The sequence below is a fragment of the Gopherus evgoodei genome, unplaced genomic scaffold, assembly GCF_007399415.2.
Source record: "Gopherus evgoodei ecotype Sinaloan lineage unplaced genomic scaffold, rGopEvg1_v1.p scaffold_143_arrow_ctg1, whole genome shotgun sequence".
Lineage (NCBI taxonomy): Eukaryota > Metazoa > Chordata > Testudines > Testudinidae > Gopherus > Gopherus evgoodei.
In genome coordinates this window covers 27,571-46,077 of record NW_022059806.1, presented here as the reverse complement: position 1 = coordinate 46,077, position 18,507 = coordinate 27,571, and the positions used below count along the sequence as shown (strand labels likewise).

General features: G+C 53.1%; 2 gene segments (V, D, J or C); one reads left to right on the top strand and one right to left on the bottom strand.

Annotated features, from left to right (window-relative positions):
- Positions 1 to 817: 817 nt before the first annotated feature.
- Positions 818 to 10,937, top strand: LOC115639883. The segment is given in 7 exon segments: positions 818 to 833; positions 2,674 to 2,973; positions 3,696 to 4,022; positions 4,204 to 4,530; positions 4,858 to 5,190; positions 10,036 to 10,169; positions 10,405 to 10,937. Coding segments are annotated over 7 exon segments (1,521 nt in total).
- Positions 10,938 to 15,769: 4,832 nt separating this feature from the next.
- Positions 15,770 to 17,296, bottom strand: LOC115639880. The segment is given in 3 exon segments: positions 15,770 to 16,164; positions 16,513 to 16,841; positions 17,205 to 17,296. Coding segments are annotated over 3 exon segments (731 nt in total).
- Positions 17,297 to 18,507: the final 1,211 nt, after the last annotated feature.

Here is an 18,507-nt window from a genome sequence, read left to right as displayed (position 1 = left end):
AGGGGCAATGGCAGAGCTGGAGGGGGCAGGACTGGGCTAGCAGAGGGCTGTGGGTCAAGAGTGAGGTGCACCAGCAGAGCTGGGAGGGACAGGGATGGGCTAGCAGGGGCTGTGGGTCGGGAGTGAGGGGCACTGGCAGGGCTGGGGGGGCAGGGCTGGGCTAGCAGGGGCTGCAGGTTGGGACTGAGGGGCACTGGCAGAGCGGGGGGGGCAGGGCTGGGCTAGCAAGGTATGCAGGTCGGGAGTGAGGGGCACCAGTAGGACAGAGGGGTGGAAGGGCTGGGCTAGCAGAGGGCTGTGGGTCAGGAGTGAGGGCCATCAGCAAAGTTGGGGGCAGCCCAGGTCTGGGCTAGCAGGAGGCTAAAGTTTGGGAGGGAGGGGCACCAGCAGAGCTGTGGGGGAGGTGTGGGGGAGCCAGGGCTGTGGTGGGTATCAGGGGGCTGCAGGTTGGGAGTGAGGGGCTCCGTCAGGGCTGGAGGGGGCAGGGCTGGGCTGGCAGGGGCTGTGGTTTGGGAGTGGGGGGCACTGGCAGAGCTGGGTGGGGGAGGCCAGGACTGGGCTAGCAGGGGCTGCACATCGGTATTGGGGAAACCGGCTGAGTGGGGGGGGACCCCAGGTCTTGGCTAGCAGAGGCTGTGGGTCAGGACTGAGGGCCATTTGCAGACATGGGATGCTCAGAGTTGGGGGGCTGCAACTAGACAATCAGGGGAATAGCTGAATACTTTTAAGGGGATTTTATTGTCTCCTCTCTTTAGCCCAGTAATAAATATTTGCAAACAAAATCTTTCTAAACTGAGGCACAAATTTCCCCTTTGGTATGTCCCTTGTCAGAGGTAACCCCCTGAACTCACCAAGTGCAGGAACGCGTCTCCCTGAGCCGGCCCTGCCTCCTTCCACCAGCTCTGCGCTCACGCTCCATGCTGAGAGCCGGGCCGGGGGATTCACAGCACAGCTAGCTGTGAGCTCGGCTGCCTGGGGCTGGACGTAACTGGCAGCTCAGAGGCAACAGCTCAGGGGTCAGCTTCCCAACTTGGCCTTTGAGTTGAGCTGGCTCCGTTTTTGCGGCGCACTCAGCTGGAGACGCGTTGGTCTTCCTTTCCGGGGGACAAGCTCTGACGTCTCTGGCTAAAGCCCACTGGAGATGCAAACCCCGGTAAGTGCTCCCAAAGGCGCCTCAGCTTTGGGCATCTAGAAAGTGAGGCAGCTGGAATTCTTGGGAGATTTCTCCCGCAGAGTTTGGGAAAGTGTCCAGAAAATCTTCAACCCAATTGCTTGGAATCCGAGTGGTTTCTTGAGTGGGAACCTGGCTAGAAAGGTCGTGAGCTAGGGATGGTGATAACCAGTCGACTACTGAGTTTGATGGGAGGGAAGGTTTTTTACCCTAACCCCAGAACTATGACCCTAAACCAAACCTTAAACCCAACTACTTAGACCCCCAACTCTGTCCTAGCTCCCTAACCATGACCCTAACCCCAGCATCTTAACCTCGACAGATGCACCCATTCCTTCACCTCAACACCCTAATCCTCATCCTTTCCCTAGAGTCCAATCTTCATCCTTAACCACAGCCCTCCTCCCTAACTCTGACCCCCAACTCTGACCCTCTCTTCAAACCCAACCCATAACCCCAACGTCCCAACCTTATCCCCCAAACTCTGACTTTAGATTGCACAGGCTGCAATGGTCCTGGGATCAGTAGAGTCCTCATTGTTATTTCTCTGTAAAGTTCCTGGCACAATGAGACCTGGTCCTAGACTGGGTTTTCTAGACTACTGTGATACAAGTACTAACAATCAATTATACCCCTAACCATAACCCCAGCTCTAACCTGAACCTCCCCACCTTAACTCTCTGAGCACTAGGGTTTCTGTGTCTCCAGTTGGGTATCAAGCATCCCAGCCTCAGAAATATGAGTCATTGTCGCAAACTGACCCTTGGGGTAGGACCCAAGAGTCTCACTAACTCCCTCTGGGAAATGGCAGCAGAACTGGTTGGTATTTGAAGCTTGAATGGCTGCAAAATTTTCTAGAAATTCAATCACAACACATTAAATATTGACCCAAACCATTAAACCATCACCCATAATTCCATCTTTGCAACCTATAGCCCTTACCCCCAGCACCTGACTCTAACCGCTAACCCTTAATCCTCCTCCCCACGCATAATTATAACCCGAACTCTAACCCAAAGGGCTCATATGTCCCGGGTTCAATTGACAGTCCCAGTCTTTCTGAGGATATCTAACCACGTGTGTTTGAGCCATAGAAATGCTTACGAGCCAGCAGTGGCCATTGTTGTTACCACCTAGAAGGCTAATGAGAATATAACATTTAATATTCGTTCCCAAGCTAAAATTGCTAGTACAACAGGGTCTATTTAGCACCAAGAGAACTGGGGGCCCTGATCCTGCTCAGTCTGTGACACAACCTGGAAGATGGGGGGCAGCCTATCTCAGGTGCCCACTTACACACAGACATTACTAAGACCTTGCAGCTGTCAACAGTCTCACCCCAAACTGTGCTGTGTGAATGGAGCAGCGTGGGGCTTGCTAGGAGATGCTCTTCCCCGGCATTGAGTGCTGGCCCCAGTGTCAAGCTAGGGCCTGGTCTGCACAGAGTGGGGCAGGGATCAGTGGGGCTGTGTCTCATGGCCTCACGCTCTCTCCCTTTGCAGCTAGCAAAACGGCCCCATCTGTCTTTCCTCTGACCTCCTGCACCGGCGAAGTCACCACCTCTCAGGTCACCTTCGGCTGCCTGGCCAAAGGCTACTTCCCCGAGCCGGTCACCGTGACATGGAGCCCAAATGTCAGCTCCTCGGGCGTGAGGACCTATCCCTCCGTGCTGCAACCTTCCAGCGGCCTCTACTCGCTCAGCAGCCAGGTCAGCGTCCCGGCCAGCAGCTGGGAGTCTAACACCTATCGATGCACCGTAGAGCACCAGCCCACCCGCTCCAGCATCTCCAAGGAAATCCCAAGTAGGGAAAGCGCGGCGCGGCCCGGGGAGGGAGGGGGGTGGGAAGGGCTGGGGTTGTCTCAGGACCCTGCTCTGGTGACTGCTGCAGGGAGAGAGGATGGGAGCCTGCTAGTGCTGTGAGCTGATGGAGTCGCTGGGGTGGGTGGGTGGAGAGAGACACCACAGAGCGATGGGAGGGAATGGGGACAGGTAGACGGTGTTGGGTGCAGATAGTAGGGCGGGGGACTCAATAGGGGGCGCTATGCTGCAGGGAGCAGGGGGCTCAGCAGGGGGTGCTATGCTGCACTTAGCGGGGGGCTCAGCAGGGGGTGCTATGCTACAGGGAGCGGGGAGGGCTCAGCAGGGGGCGCTGTGCTGCAGGGAGCAGGGAGAGCTCAGCAGGGGGCGCTGTGCTGCAGGGAGCCGGGGCCTCAGCAGGGGGCGCTGTGCAGCAGGGAGTTGGGGCTTCAGCAGGGGGCGCTGTGCAGCAGGGAGCGGGGAGGGCTCAGCAGGGGGCGCTGTGCAGCAGGGAGTGGGGAGGGCTCAGTGGGGGGCGCTGTGCTACAGGGAGCGGGGAGGGCTCAGCAGGGGGCGCTGTGCAGCAGGGAGCGGGGAGGGCTCAGCAGGGGGCTCTGTGCTGCAGGGAGCCAGGGGCTCAGCAGGGGGCGCTGTGCTGCAGGGAGCCAGGGGCGAGGCGACTCAGGAGGGGTCTGTACAGCAACTAACCCATCACCCTTCTCCCAGAGCCAATCTCCGCTGAACCCCAAGCCCCCGAGGTGCACGTCCTCCACTCCTCCTGCACCACCAAGCCAGGTGCCATCCAGCTGCTCTGCTTCATCTCCGGCTTCTACCCTGAGCCTTTGAAGGTGGAATGGCTGGTTAACGGCGAGCCCGGGTTACTTCACGGGGACACTGTCCCTGCCAAGAAGGACGCCGACGGCCGCACCTTCAGCACCCGCAGCAATGCCAGCGTCTCCCAGGACGTGTGGCTGGAGGGCAAGACGTACACCTGCCAGGTGTCCCACCCGGGCACTGGGAGCAAAAAGCAGGCCCACGCCCGCAAGTGCGAAGGTGACGCTGAGCAGGGACGGGTTGTCTGGAGAGGCAAGGGGGACACGGGCAGGGATGAAGGGGGGAGGGGAACATGTGAGACTGGGATGGGCTTTGTAGAGGACAGGGAGTGAGGGGAGACTGGGATGGGCTTGGCAGGGGAGACCAGGCCTAGCAGCTGACTGGACTCTCCTGTCCCCAGAAGAAACAACATCTCCCAGCAACATCCAGGTCTTCCTGGTGCCCCCATCTCCTGCCGCCCTGTACGTGGCCCAGAGCCCCATGCTCACCTGCCTGGTGGTCAACCTGCCTAGCGACTCCGGCCTCCAGGTGGTCTGGTCCCGGGAGAAGCCAGGGTCTATTATCCCTGATCCTCTGACCCTCACTGAGCAGTTCAACAGCACCTTCACCGCCTCCAGCTCCATGCCCATCTTCACCCGCGACTGGGAGGCCGGCGAGACCTTCACCTGCAAAGTGGAGCACTCGGACCTGATCTCGCCCCTCATCAAATCGATCTCCAAGAAGCCAGGTAAGAGGAGAGGAGGGTCTCTAAGGGGAGAGACTCAGTCCCAGGACCCAGCATGGAGGGATGCTCTTTATGGGGAAGCCCCAACCCCCAACAACCTGGGATCCTGGCCCCTGAGTCCTTTTGCATCCCCAAATCCCCACCCTCAAATTGTGCTCCAGAGATACCAGCTCCCAGTCCCCAGCCCCTCCATCCTGGAAGAGAGAGGGGATCTTCCTACTCCCACACACACACACACACACATACACACACACACCATCCTTCTCCCCATCTGCCCCAGATGAGTAATGTGCATGGCTCATCTCTGTCCTCCATCCCCACTCACTGAAGGCAAGCACTCCGCCCCGGGCGTCTACCTCCTGCACCCCCACAGTGAAGAGCTGAGCAGCAAAGGAGACTCTGTCAGCGTCACCTGCCTGGTGCGGGGCTTCTTCCCCGAGGACATCACGGTGCAGTGGATGAAGAACCATGAAGGTGAAAAGGAGATCGACTACATCACCACCCCGCCCATGAAGGATGGAGCCAGCGACTCGAACTTCTTCCTCTACAGCAAGCTGAAAGTCAGCAAGGCCAGCTGGAACAGCGGGGACACCTACACCTGCATGGTCACCCACGAAGCCCTCTCATTGAAGTTCACCCAACGCAGCATCAGCAAAATCTCTGGTAAATGAAGAAGGCTCCTCCCAGCCCCACTGCTAACACTGTCCAGTACAGCTTCCTGTAAATAATCTCTGTGCCCTGCATGACAACAAGTGAATAAATGGAACTAGTCTGAGCTCACACCCAGGTTGCCTTCTTGTGGTGTGACTGGGTGAAATCTGCCAGTCGCCCAAGGTGGACGAGGTCCCAGGTTGCAGGCTGGGAGAAACTGAGATGCTATAAGACTGGGGATGCCAATTCCCAGATCCTGTGTGGGTGGATACATATATACCATGGATGGATGGGGAGATACATGGGTTGATGCCATGAAAGGAAATATGAGTAGTTGCCACGGAAGGAAGGATGGGTAGATATGTAGGTCCATGCCACGAAAGGAAGGATGGATAGATATGTGAGCCTATGCCACGGAAGGAAGGACGGGTAGATATATGGGTCCATGCCATGGAAGGAAGGATAGGTAGATATGTGGGTCCATGCCGTGTAAGGAAGGATGGGTAGATATGTGGGTCCACGCCGTGTAAGGAAGGATGAATACATGCACGAGCACATACACGCCATGGAAACAGGGATGGAGAAGGGGGTAGATGCACAGTTACAGACATACTGCAGAGGAACAGACACATTCAAGCCAATCTCAGTTGGAAGGCCAGGTGTTCAGAGAGATGATTAAATGGATACATACTTCAGATGGCAGGACAAATACACTGAGATATCACAAGCAGCAAGAGAGAAATAGGGAGATCATTATTTGGATTAAATTAACCCCTATATCCCCAACTGAGACCAGTACCCTGTTGGGATGGGCACAGCACAGACAGCAGGAGACAGTCCTTCTCACAGCCTAAATAGAGAAAGAGGAGGAAGAGAACAGAGGTACCAGAAGGGGGAGAGTCCTGCCCACAATTACCGAGCATGTCAATGACAGAGCTAGAAACAGAATCCAGGTGTCCTGCGTGTCCCACCCAGTGTGCCTGCTACAAGACTGCACTGTACACAGGGACTCATGGTTGGATGGTTCAAAGAGGGTGAATGCCAATGGATAAATAGATGTCAAGGGATAGAAAAAATCCCTGGGGATCTGCAGAAGGGTGGATGGATGGATAGAGGGGTGTGTTGGGGGGTATAGATGGATGGATGGCGAATGTTGGATGGGCACACTTTCTGAAGGAGTGATGGATGAATAAATGGATGGAGTGTGATAGATGGATGGGTGGAGATGGGGATGAATGGATGTATACATGAACGGTGGTGGATTGGTAGTCACATATGGCACTGGATTGGTACCGATGGGGATGGACAGGTGCCTGGATGAAGGGGTTGTTACACACAGTGAGTGAGTGAGAGATGAGGATGAAAGGATGGCTAAATATAATGGCTGACTACGCATGTTTGGGAAAGGATAGATGGCAATGGATGGATGAGAGTCAATGAGTACTGATGGTGATAGAGGGATGGGGTGGATGTATACTGAAAAGGATAGATAGATAGATAGATAGATAGATAGATAGATAGATAGATAGATAGATAGATAGATAGATAGATAGATAGATAGATAGATAGATAGATAGATAGATGGGCTTGCCTGGGTGAACGGTGAGGGATGAGGATGGATGGATTGAATAATAGACTGCACATTGGATGGATGGTTAGAAACAAGATTGGATGGGTGGGTACAGATCCGTATGGATGGTGGAAGATACAGATATAGGGTTAGATGGATGTTTATGGATGAGGAAGGACAGATGGATGGTACAGATCAGGAGGGATGGATGGAAGATACAGGGATGGATGGATGTTTATGGATGAGGAAGGATGGATGGATGGTACAGATCAGGAGGGATGGATGGAAGATATAGGGATGGATGGGTGTTTATGGATGAGGAAGGATGGATGGATGGTACAGATCAGGAAGGATGGATGGAAGATATAGGGATGGATGAATGTTTATGGATGAGGAAGGATGGACGAATGGTACAGATCAGGAGGGATGGATGGAAGATATAGGGATGGATGGGTGTTTATGGATGATGAAGGATGGATGGATGGCACAGATCAGGAAGGATGGATGGAAGATATAGGGATGGATGGACGTTTATGGATGAGGAAGGATGGATGCATGGTACAGATCAGGAGGGATGGATGGAAGATATGGGGATATATGGATGTTTATGGATCAGGATGGATGGATAGATGGATGGCTAAGCAATCTCTAGGATCCCACTGAGACAAGGCCCTCTAGGCTCAAACCTGTGCATGCCCAGAGCGGCGCCGTGTCAGGGTCAACATTTACCTCACATCCCATCCCACCCCAGAGAGGAGCAGGGAGAATTTTGAGACAGAATCAGTGGAGGGAGGGCAATTCAAATTCCCTGACCCCTACATACACCTCCTTAGCTAGCTGAGAAACTAAAGTGTCTCCCTCCACCCCAACCCTCTATGGTAGCTGAGGAGGGGGTCATAGTGCAACAGACAGCAAACACCCCACACCAGGGATCAACTTCAGGCACCCAGTGCTCGCAAAGCAGCAGCACTAGTAGGGCTGTTATCTGGAGCAGACACTAAAGTCTCACTAGGGCTGGTGACGTGGGAGTAGGACAGAGGAGGCAGACTCATCTATGGCCCCGCACATGAGCCCCATCTCCTACCTAGCCCCAACAGGGCACCCACATGCACCCGTGTGTGTGTGTCAGCCTCAAGGCTGGATGGGCGAGGGCAGGGCTTGACCACACCAGTGCCAAGCCCAGCGCTCAGCACGTGGTGCCAAAGGGTGGGTAGCAGCAGCGGCAGTGTTAGGGCTGTAAACGCAGCAGAGAGTCCTGTGGCACCTTACAGACTAACAGACATATTGGAGCGTGAGCTTTCCTGGGTGAATACTCACTTCGCCGGATGCTGTTATCCTGGGGCAGCGCAGGGGCACACCCACAGTAAGGGAGTGGGGGGGTTGCTGAGAAAGAGACAGAGAGAGAGAGAGATCTGGTACAGATGGACACACCTGTAACGTGGCATGACCCAGGGACCCTCCCACCTGAGCTGTCGTGTTTGTACACACAGAGAGACACACAACACAGAGAGACACAGACATGCACCCAGAGGCAGCCACGCAGCCTGTTCTCCCTCCACTCGCAGCCAGCTCTAAGATGCAGCTGTCTCTGGGACAGGTGTTACAGAATCTCTCACCCTGTGCTGAGTTGTGTCCTCTCTGGGGTGGAACATGGCGTCTGGTTATTCACGGACCCCTCCCCCGGCACTGGGATACGTTTGACTCAGGGGTGGGGTATGCGGGAGTCAGTTTATATGGGGATACCTCTCCCATGTCTAAGAAGCAGCTACCAACTCCAACCAAATCCTCTGAGCCCTCTTTACCTGGGGAGTGAGGCCTGCATCACCCAGAAGCCATGCACACCTGCATTGGGCTCAGTATGGGGTGATCTCCCCTCACAGTCAGAGCTGACCTCAATGCCCCCACTGCTATGCTAGGGGGTGCTGTGATACAGGGGGCACCATCTTTCCTCTGAGAGATAAACATGAGCCTCCCCATCATTAAATTACTCATGACTCTGTTCATCAATGCAACAGTGATCAGCACACCCCATGCCAGCTACAGCTTGGCATTTAGGCAAAGGGTCCCTATCTAAACAGCCCCTGTGTGCCACCCCAAAGGGGGCACATCTCAGTGCTGGCTGAGAGACCACCTCTATAAACAGCCACTAGATGCCACCGTCCCAGTGCCACCCAAGGGAGCCCCAAATAAACAGCCCCAGAGGTTACTGTGTTCCATCAGAAGTGACTCCGGAGTGTTTAGGTACATTGGGACCAGTGTCATAGAGGTACAAGTGTGAAATCCAGCCATCCTGGTCTTTAGCGGGCTCCTCTGTTGTGGTCGCATCCTGGCACCTCACACACACCTATGAATTTACCCTCTAAGGGATCCTGAGCCACCTCTTGTGGGAATGGAGGGAGAGAGAGGGTGTGCAAAGGGAAAGAGCAAATGAAGATGTGTGTAATGGATGGTTTGATGAATGGAGGGTTGTGTCTAGAGATAGATGGGTGGAGAGGTGTGTAGGGATGGATGGATGATATCCAGAAATGGATAGATGGAGGGGTGTGTGGTCATGGATGGACAGATGGATGGAGGGATGGTTGTATCTAGAAATGAATGTGTGGAGGGGTGTGTGGTCATGGATGGATGGGTGGAGTGATTTGTGGGGATGGATGGATAGTTACATCTAGAGATGGATAGATGGAGGGGTGTTTGGTCATAGATGGATGGAGGGGTGTGGAGGGATAGATGGATGGTTGTATCTAGAAATGGATGGGTGGAGGGATGTGTGGTCATGGATGGATGGTTGTATCTAGAAACGGATGTGTGGAGGGGTGTGTGGTCATGGATGGACAGATGGATGGAGGGATGGTTGTATCTAGAAATGGATGTGTGGAGGGGTGTGTGGTCATGGATGGATGGGTGGAGGGATGTGTGGGGATGGATGGATGGTTATATCTAGAGATGGATAGATGGAGGGGTGTTTGGTCATGAATGGACGGATGGATGGAGGGGTGTGGGGGGATAGATGGATGGTTGTATCTAGAAATGGATGGGTGGAAAGGTGTGTGGTCATGGATGGATGGTTGTATCTAGAAACGGATGGGTGGAGGGGTGTGTGGGGATGGATGGATTGGTGGAGGGGTGTGTGGGGATGGATGGCCGGATGTGTCTGGAGCGGGAATGGGGGAGGGATGGAAGGATGGATAGAGAAGGGGATAGGCAGGTTGGTACTGGACGCACAGTCCGAGCTCTCTCTGTCACAGTGGCTGAGTCCGAGCTGATGTCTCTTTCTCTCTCCTCAACAGAGGTGATCGTGTCTGGTGAGTTTTGCAGCGAGGACGAGGATGAGGAGCTGGATGGACTCTGGTCAAGCATCTCGGTCTTCATCACCCTCTTCCTCTTGAGCGTGTGCTACAGCGCAACCGTGACCCTGTTCAAGGTGAGAGAGAGAACGAAGGTAGGAACGAAGGAATTAACGCCTTTAGCACAGTAGAGGGCAGCGTGGAGGGGAAAGAAAGAAGAGAAGAATGAAGGAGAAAGGAGAATGGGTGAATAAGACAGAGACTGAATGAATGAGACACAGACAGAAAAGCAGGAAGGAATGACACAGACAGACAGAGCAGCTCCCCCCAGCACTGACCCCTCTCACCCTTCCTCTCTCTGCCCCACTGCAGGTGAAGTGGTTTTTCTCCACCCTGGTGCAGCTGAAGAAGGCGAGTGGCCCCGAGTACAAGAACGTGATCCAGCGCGTGGTGTAGAAGCTGCTCCTCCCATCTGCCCAGAGACAAGGGTTCGGGGCTTCTGGCTCCATTGGTGACACCACTCTGAGTCCCACAGCTGCCCCCCGCCAGCGCTGTGCCCCTGGGAGACCCCTCGGGGGGGGAGACAGGACCTCACCCCACATGGCCTAATCAGCCCTCAGCCACTAGGGATGCTGCCCTGCTCGGAGCTTGGCTAAGACTGGACAACTCGTATCATGGAGGGAACCAGCGCCCCTAGCAAGGAAACAACCCCTCTCCCACTTCCCACCCTCCTGAGCCCAACAGTCCCTGCTCTGGGGCTGGATCAGAGCCAGCGCCCCTAGAGAGGAAAGGCCCCACGTCCCTTCCCCACCCCCTGTGCCAGCCAGCCCCCCGGCCTGGGGCAGGACCATAGCCAGAGTTGTGTCTGTCATGCTGTATGTTGCATATTTAGCTTTTCATTGGGATTTTTGTGAGTGGTATGTGTCTGTGACTTTTATTGTGTGCACTGAGTGACAATAAATAAATAAATAAATAAATAAATAAATACATAAACAAATCAGGCTCCATCTCATTCATAACCTCCATCCTGGACTTTCAGGGACCCCTGACGCCCTCCAGAGGGGCATGTCATGTCTGTAGGGGTGCTTCCGGGCATGGGGAATAAAATGACTGGTGCCCGCTGAACTGGCCCCAATGGGAGATAGGGGTCTAGCTACAAACCCAGAGAACTGGGGCCTCGTCCCTCAGCCTATACAGGCTGGGACGGATGGGCAGGAAGGGGAGATCTCTGGGGCAGAGAAAGCCATTGGTCAGATAGGGTGGCATGCATGAGAAAGAAAGAAAGAAAGAAAGAAAGAAAGAAAGAAAGAAAGAAAGAAAGAAAGAAAGAAAGATGTGTATGTATGAGGATGGACAGTTGTGTAGATAGATACCTGAGGACTGAGACATACAGTGGCTTACATTCTCCTTGGTAAAATCTCCCAAAACCCATCCTGAAATGCAGCTACCAGTTTTGAACTCATTTTATTCTGGATCAAACTCAAAATTCCTGTGTAAGTTGCAAGTTAAAGAAAGGAGCCAATGAGACTCTTCGCCATTGACAGATTCCAGGTTGACCAGAACTTGGGACACAGATGCGTGTGCACGAGCGCACACACACGTGCACAAGGAAATCCGGTCCTTGCCATGGGATGGGGTTGGAGGATGGAGGGGAATGGGGCTGAGTTCAAGTTCCAGCATGGGCTGCCCTTGGGGACGTCCAGGGAAGGACTCTGCCCTCCCTGCTCTGGGCTCTGCAAAGTTCAGACCCTTCAGTGGCCGTTGTCGCGCCCTCTGAGTTGCTGTGGAACTTTGTCCCTCCAGGGGTCTGGAGAGAGGGCAGGAGCCTGGGAGGGCTGATGATGGAGGGAGGGAATGAAGAGGATGAAGCAATGCTGTACACCTCCTAGGAGCCCAGAGCCGGGCACTCACCGCACCTGTGGGACACAGAGAGCAGAGTGGTTCGGCCAGTGCCGTTGGACCCGGCGTTGCTCTCATGGGCAGCATCCTACGCTGGAAGAGCAAGGCCAGAAGGGTCCTTTGGGACCATCTAGCCTGTCCTGCTGTGTAGCCTGGGCCATGGACCTGGTCCAGTCACGCCTGCATCCTGCCAGAGTCTCTGCGTTGAGCTGGAGCTCAAATTCCAGACAGAGACACCGGCCTTGTCAAACTGCCTCAGGGAATGGCCACTGCCCAGCGGGTGCCGCACACCAACTCCCTGGGGAGACACGTCTGTCTAAGCCGATTCTGCTTCTGGTTCCAGGTCCCAGCACCATGTCCCCACCACAGAACCGGCTTCACAGGCTGCTATGGCCCTTTTTGCATCTGGGCCCCACTACAGATCCTTAGTGATCATGGCTGAGTGGTTAGTGATTGACGCTCATTGGTCCTTGAACATTTGTTCTGGCTTCTTAATTAGTGATCATTCCTTTTTGGTCATTGATCATTCATTGCTGATTATGGATAAATGATTATGGTCAGTTAATAATTACTAGTAGCTTATTAATGGTTGATGCTTGATCCTTGATTAACATTCATTACTGATCTGTGAGAATTGATTATTGATAATCAATTGCAGATTAATGGCTACTCAGCATTAATTACAGATCACTAGGTACTGACCAGAAATAGCCAATCCCTGATTATTGATTTCTCAGTGATAAATGATTGGAATTGATAATAGACTCTTGATTCTCATTCATTGATCACTGCTGAGTCAATCTTGATGGGAAACTCGCTCATTAGTGATGATGCTCATAAGCCCAGCAGAAGTTAAGAAGTTGCCCAAAGCATTTCCCCAGAGCTGTGATAGCCAGGGCCATCCAGAGGATTCCCGCCGAATTGCCACCAAAGACATTGGACTATAACAGGGTTTCTCAAACAGAGGTCGCTGCTTGTGTACAGAAAGCCCCCAGCGGGCCAGGCCAGGATGGTGTGTTTACCTGTCCCATCTGCAGGTCCGGCCAATCGCGGCTCCCACTGGCCACGGATCGCTGCTCCAGCCCAATGGGGGCTGTGGGAAGCGGCATGGGCCAAGGGACTTACTGACTGCCACTTCCAGCAGCTCCCGTTGGCCCGGAGCAGCAATCCGTGCCCGGCGGGAGCCGCAATGGGCCGGACCTGTGGACGGGGCAAGTAAACACACTGGCCCGGCCCACCAGGGGCTTTCCCCACACAAGCAGCAACCCCTGTTTGAGAAACCCTGGACTATAACCTGAAAAACTCGTTCAAGGGACTCTTTGCAACTCTGAAGCCAACCACCTCTGCTATGAAACTGACCTAAGAACTCAAGTCCTACCTTTATGTATGTGTCTTTTAACCAGTACTCACTCTCTCACTCTTATCTTTTCTAATAAATTGTAACTTACTTCATAAGAATTGACTGTTTGGGTAAGATCTGAAATACTCATTGACCTGGTGGGTAATGTCTCCAATCCTTTGGGACTGACAGAACTTTTATATGATGAACAAGATTTTCAGTAATCCTCATCCTGTCTGGGTGGGAGCTCAAGGCTGGGTTACTCTAAGGAAGCTGTATTTCTGTCTTCTGGGTAACCAGTAAGGTATTTTAGAAGCTGTTTTGTTTCTAGTCTGATGAATTTATCAGGATAACCACCAGTCTGGGGGGATTGGCTGCCCCATTCTTTGCAATTTGCCCCGATTGTGTGATCTCAGCATGGCCCCCCAGGGACCCCAGTCACTCTCCATGCAGGTACTTATACATATCATTGAAGCCAACTCTTGAATGTCTCTTTCATAAGCTCAGCTGATTCAGCTTCTCCTATCTCTCACTGGAAGGTATTTTCTCCAGCCCTCTAATCATTTTTCTAGCTCTCTTTTGCACCCTCTCCAATTTTTCAACCTTCTTTTTGAATATTGAACAAGAGAATGGCCACAGTGCATGGGACCAATTGTCCAGCTACTCCAGTATCCTGTCTTCCAACAGTGGCAGATACCAGATGCATCAGATGGAATGGCCAGAATGGGACAATGGTCAAATGATTAATCCACTGTCATACAGTCCCAGCATCTGACCATAAGAGGCTTAGGGACACCAAGAACATAAGGTTGCATCAATGACCTGCTTGGCTAATAGTCATTGATGGACCTATTCTCCACGAATTTATCAAATTCTTTTTTGAACCCAGTTATGCTTCTGGACTTCACAACATCCTTAGTCAACAAGTTCCACAGCTTGACTCTGTTGTGTGATTGCTGTAAACCTGTGGCCATTTAATTTCATTCGGTGAACCATGGTTCTTGTGTTATGTGAAGGAGTAAATAACACTTCCTTTTGTCACACGAGTCATGAGTATACCGACTTCTGTAAAATCCCCCTAGTTGTCTCCCTAGATGAACAGTCCCAGCCGCTTTATTCTCTTCTCATATGGAAGCTGTTCCATAGCCCTGATCATTTCTGTTGCCCTTCTCTGAACCTTCTCTATTTCTGTTCTATCTCTTTGGCGATGGGGTGACCAGAACTGTGCGCAGCAGTCAAGGTGTGGGCGTGCCGTGGATTTATACAGAGGCAATGTGGTATTTGCTGTCTTATTATCTGTCCCTTTCCTAATGATTCCCAACATGTCGTTACTGCTTCTGACCACTGCTGCACGTTCACCCCAGAACCGGATGCTGTATTCCAGTGTCAGTCTCCCCAGTGCCGTACTCAGAAGTGAAATCACTTTCCCTGGTCACCACAACCCTGGTCACACATCCAGGGACGATGGGGACGGAGCTCGTGGCAATGAAAGATCCTAACTCAGTCTCACCCTGATGCCTATCTCCCTGCAGACATAACATCAGATTCCTGGGGGCTCTGCCTCTGCATCTTATGTGGTCAGGTGAGGACGCATCTGCTAGTGGTTCTGACGCCATAGCAGCCAGGGCTACATTGCTAGACAGATGCGATGGTTAAGATGCAAGTCTTGGAGATGGGAAATCAGGGCTCTATTCCCATCTCTCCCACTGACCTGCAGTGTGACCAGAGACAAGCCACTTGGGCTGGGGTCTTTAAAGGACTCTTAGGCAGTTAGTTGCCACTGAAATAAATTCATAATTCCAAGGGGAGTTGGGCATCTCACCCCTCTGAGCATCCCGGATATAATCCTTTTGTGCCAAAATATCCCCTCCCAGCCTCTCTGTGGACAGGGATGGTCAGCTAGACTCATGACACTGCATGAGGATGGATGGATGTTGTAGAAGCTAATATAGACAGATGACACTGCAGATGTTGGATGGATGGACAGGATTGCAAAAGGGAGAACAGGCAAACTCAGATATTGCCAACCGAAATATGGATAAACAGACACAGTGCAGAGAGAGAGATTTGCAAGTGGGCAGGAAAATGGACAGCTAGTAAAGAGGGGGAAACAGACACAAGTACAGCAGAGGATAGAATGGATGGATAGATCCTGCAGAAGGAAGCTTTGATGAATAGATCTAGAGAATGTATAAGAAAAGGAGAGTGGATGGACAGTAAGAGATACGTCAGAAAGAAGGCTGGTGAATGGATATAGATGACGCAGGAGGGAGGCTGGGCTGGTGGATAAGACATAGAGATGGTCCCTGCTTGAAGAAGACATCCCATTGAAAACAAGCTCCAGCATGGTGCATTTTATTTGGGCATATTCAACACACAGCCACGCTCCGTACACCAGAGCTCCCAAAGCTTTACACACAGGCTCAGAGGAATCCCAGACCCCACGAGGCTCCGTGGCCACCCCAGATACGAAGTGAGGAGCTCGCAGGGCTCTGATCCTCAGTAGCAAGTGACGTTGGTGTCGGACAGGATCACAGAGACATTGACAGCGGTGGGTTTATCGGGGGCTTTGTCCACGCTCCGGTGGATGAAGGTCATGGGCAGACCCTCGTGCCCCACCACACAGGCGTAGGTGTCCCCCCGCTCCCGTTCGGACGCCAAGACATTGAGCTGGCTGTAGATGAAGTAGCGCTCCTCCTTCCCAGCCTCCTGCGCGGGGCTAACATTGGTGTAGGCTTCCTGGGGCACGGGCCGGTCCTGCTGGGTCCATGTCACCAAGATGTCTCTGGGCCGGAACCCGGAGGCCAGGCAGGTGATGGTGGCTGATGCCCAGAGAGACAGTTCCTCAGCGTGAGGAGGGGAGACGTAGACAGAAGGGGCCCGGAAAGACATCTCTGCCATGAGGAAACACCAAAGGGTTATTGGTGAGGGATGAGAACCAGGAGTCCTGGCTGCCAACCCTGACACAATCCCCCTGCTATAACCCACTAGACCCACACACACACACTCTGCCCCCAGAGCTGGAAAAAGAACCCAGGAGTCCTGACTCTCCATCCCTTTCTCTCTCATTAATTTGCACATTTCATCCCACACACAAATGTGTAACACCCAGTCTCACTGACCTGAAACCGGATCAGAGCTGGTGACCCCTAGAGACAAAAGGATCCATGTCCCATTCCCTACACCCTGAGCCAGGAAGATTGGGGCAAGTGCCCCCTACAGGGGAAAGGCTGAGTTCTAACCTTGAATCTTGAGGATGGTCTTGACAATGGCCGATGGGAAGTCTTGGTGTTTCATGGTGCAGGTGAACTACTCCCCCGCCTGCCACTCCTCCACGCACACCCGAAGGATGCTGGTTGCACTGTAGGTACCATCTTCCTGCAGCACCGGATCCCTGGAGACCACGGCCAATGGTCCCCCGCTACCCCGGTTCCAGGACTCCTCCAGGCTGCTGGGGTCTACATGCCGCTCACCAAACAACTGATGGTGGCGTTCTGCGCTATGTAGAGGTCCTCCAGGGAAGGCAGAAGGAGAGACACCTTCAGTGGGTGTTGATTACAGTTGCTGCCACCTGGTTGGGGGCAGGAAGCAACGTTGAGGGCTGGAATGAGCCAATACTCAGGAGGCACCAGCTGATAAATAAGTACCTCTGCCTCAGGGGAACAAAGCCGAGGGGCTGTTTGGGAAGGGCCCGAGGATCATTGGGGTGGGAAATAGAGCACTGGCTTCCCTGATGGAAGGGGCACGATCCTCATATCATGGGGCATCAGGAATAATGGCTGAGGTTTTCCAACACATCCCGGGATTGGGATTGGGATTGGGATTCCTGGGTCCCATTATGATTATTTGGGTCTCTGGGTCCCATGAGCAAATCTGAAGGTCTCTGGCTCCCTGGGAGAAAGACTCATTGGTGAAATCACGGCAGGGGACAGACCTGCCATGTTTGCTCAAATCAGGGTCCTTCCGGTCTCAAATTCATGAGCCCAACGAAGATGGCAGAGATGACAGCTGGGACACAGAGAGGAGAAACGACCTGCCCATGGTAATTCCTGACTCCTTTCCCCCATGCTCTAACCACTAGTCCCCACTCCCCTCCCACAGCTGGGGATAGAACCCAGCAGTCCTGGCTCCCAGCCCCCTGCTGGCACTACTAGATCCTGCATCCAGAGCTCAGGACATAACTCACATCCCCTAAACCCCTCCCCCTACACAGGCAGAAGGTGCTGTTTATATTTCACCCCAGTGATATTCTGGCTGCTGGTCTCCCAAAGTCCCTCAGGGTTGTGACCACAACTCTCACTGCAAGCCGATGTGGGAGTTGAGAGCGTGAATCCCTTTGGAAACCCCAGCATTGAAGCCTGAACTGGTGCTAGCTCCCTCACTAGCCCCTGGGGTAATGGGAGGCCCTGGCCATATTGGGATGAACAACCCTCTCGTCGCCCTTTGGAAGCTTCAACTCACAATTCTCTGACTTCACCTTCACCTTCAAGGTTTCATTCAGCATCATCTGCCACACCAGGCAGAAATACTGGGGCCCTGCTTCTCCTCCCCCCGTGGGCCTGGCGACTCTCAAGATGCTCTGAGTGGAGTAGGCCTCACCAGATCTGACACAGGGCCACTGCTGTAGTGGGAGGCAGGGACTATGGAGCTGTTGTGCTCCCAGCAGAGGTTGACGTCTGCCGGGAAGAATCCAGTGACGTCACGGAGGAATGTGTGGAAATCTTTCTTCCCTGGAGTTTCCTCTGGGTCCAGGCAGGAGACAGTGGCTGAGACAGTAGGTGCGTGGGCAGGGTAGGCTGGAAGGGACAGAGATGTGAGATGAAGCTAATTTCTCTCCCAGGGATGGAATATGTCTCCTCTTAGTCCCTTGGTGGAACATGTGAGGGGTGGCTAACCTTGGCCATATTTATTATGTATTTGCTGTTTTTCCTTAAATCCACAGCTTATGCTATGACCATGGAATCTCAGCTTTCATTTAGGGTCTATCCCCACTAGCTGTAAAGAAAAGTCTGGAAACATGATCCCCACTCATTCCTTTTGTTCCTGACTCACAAACCAGGAAGCAAATAAAAGCAGCCCAACATTTATTAACATTTCTAGATTTTTTGCACCTGTTTCACAACTTTGTGCTTTGAAAAATTGAAAAGGGCTCATAGAAGAGCCTCAGTGATGATTCAGTAGCTGTAGAGAGATTTAAGGAGGTATATTGATTCAGTTCAGGGCAAACTCAAGATGTG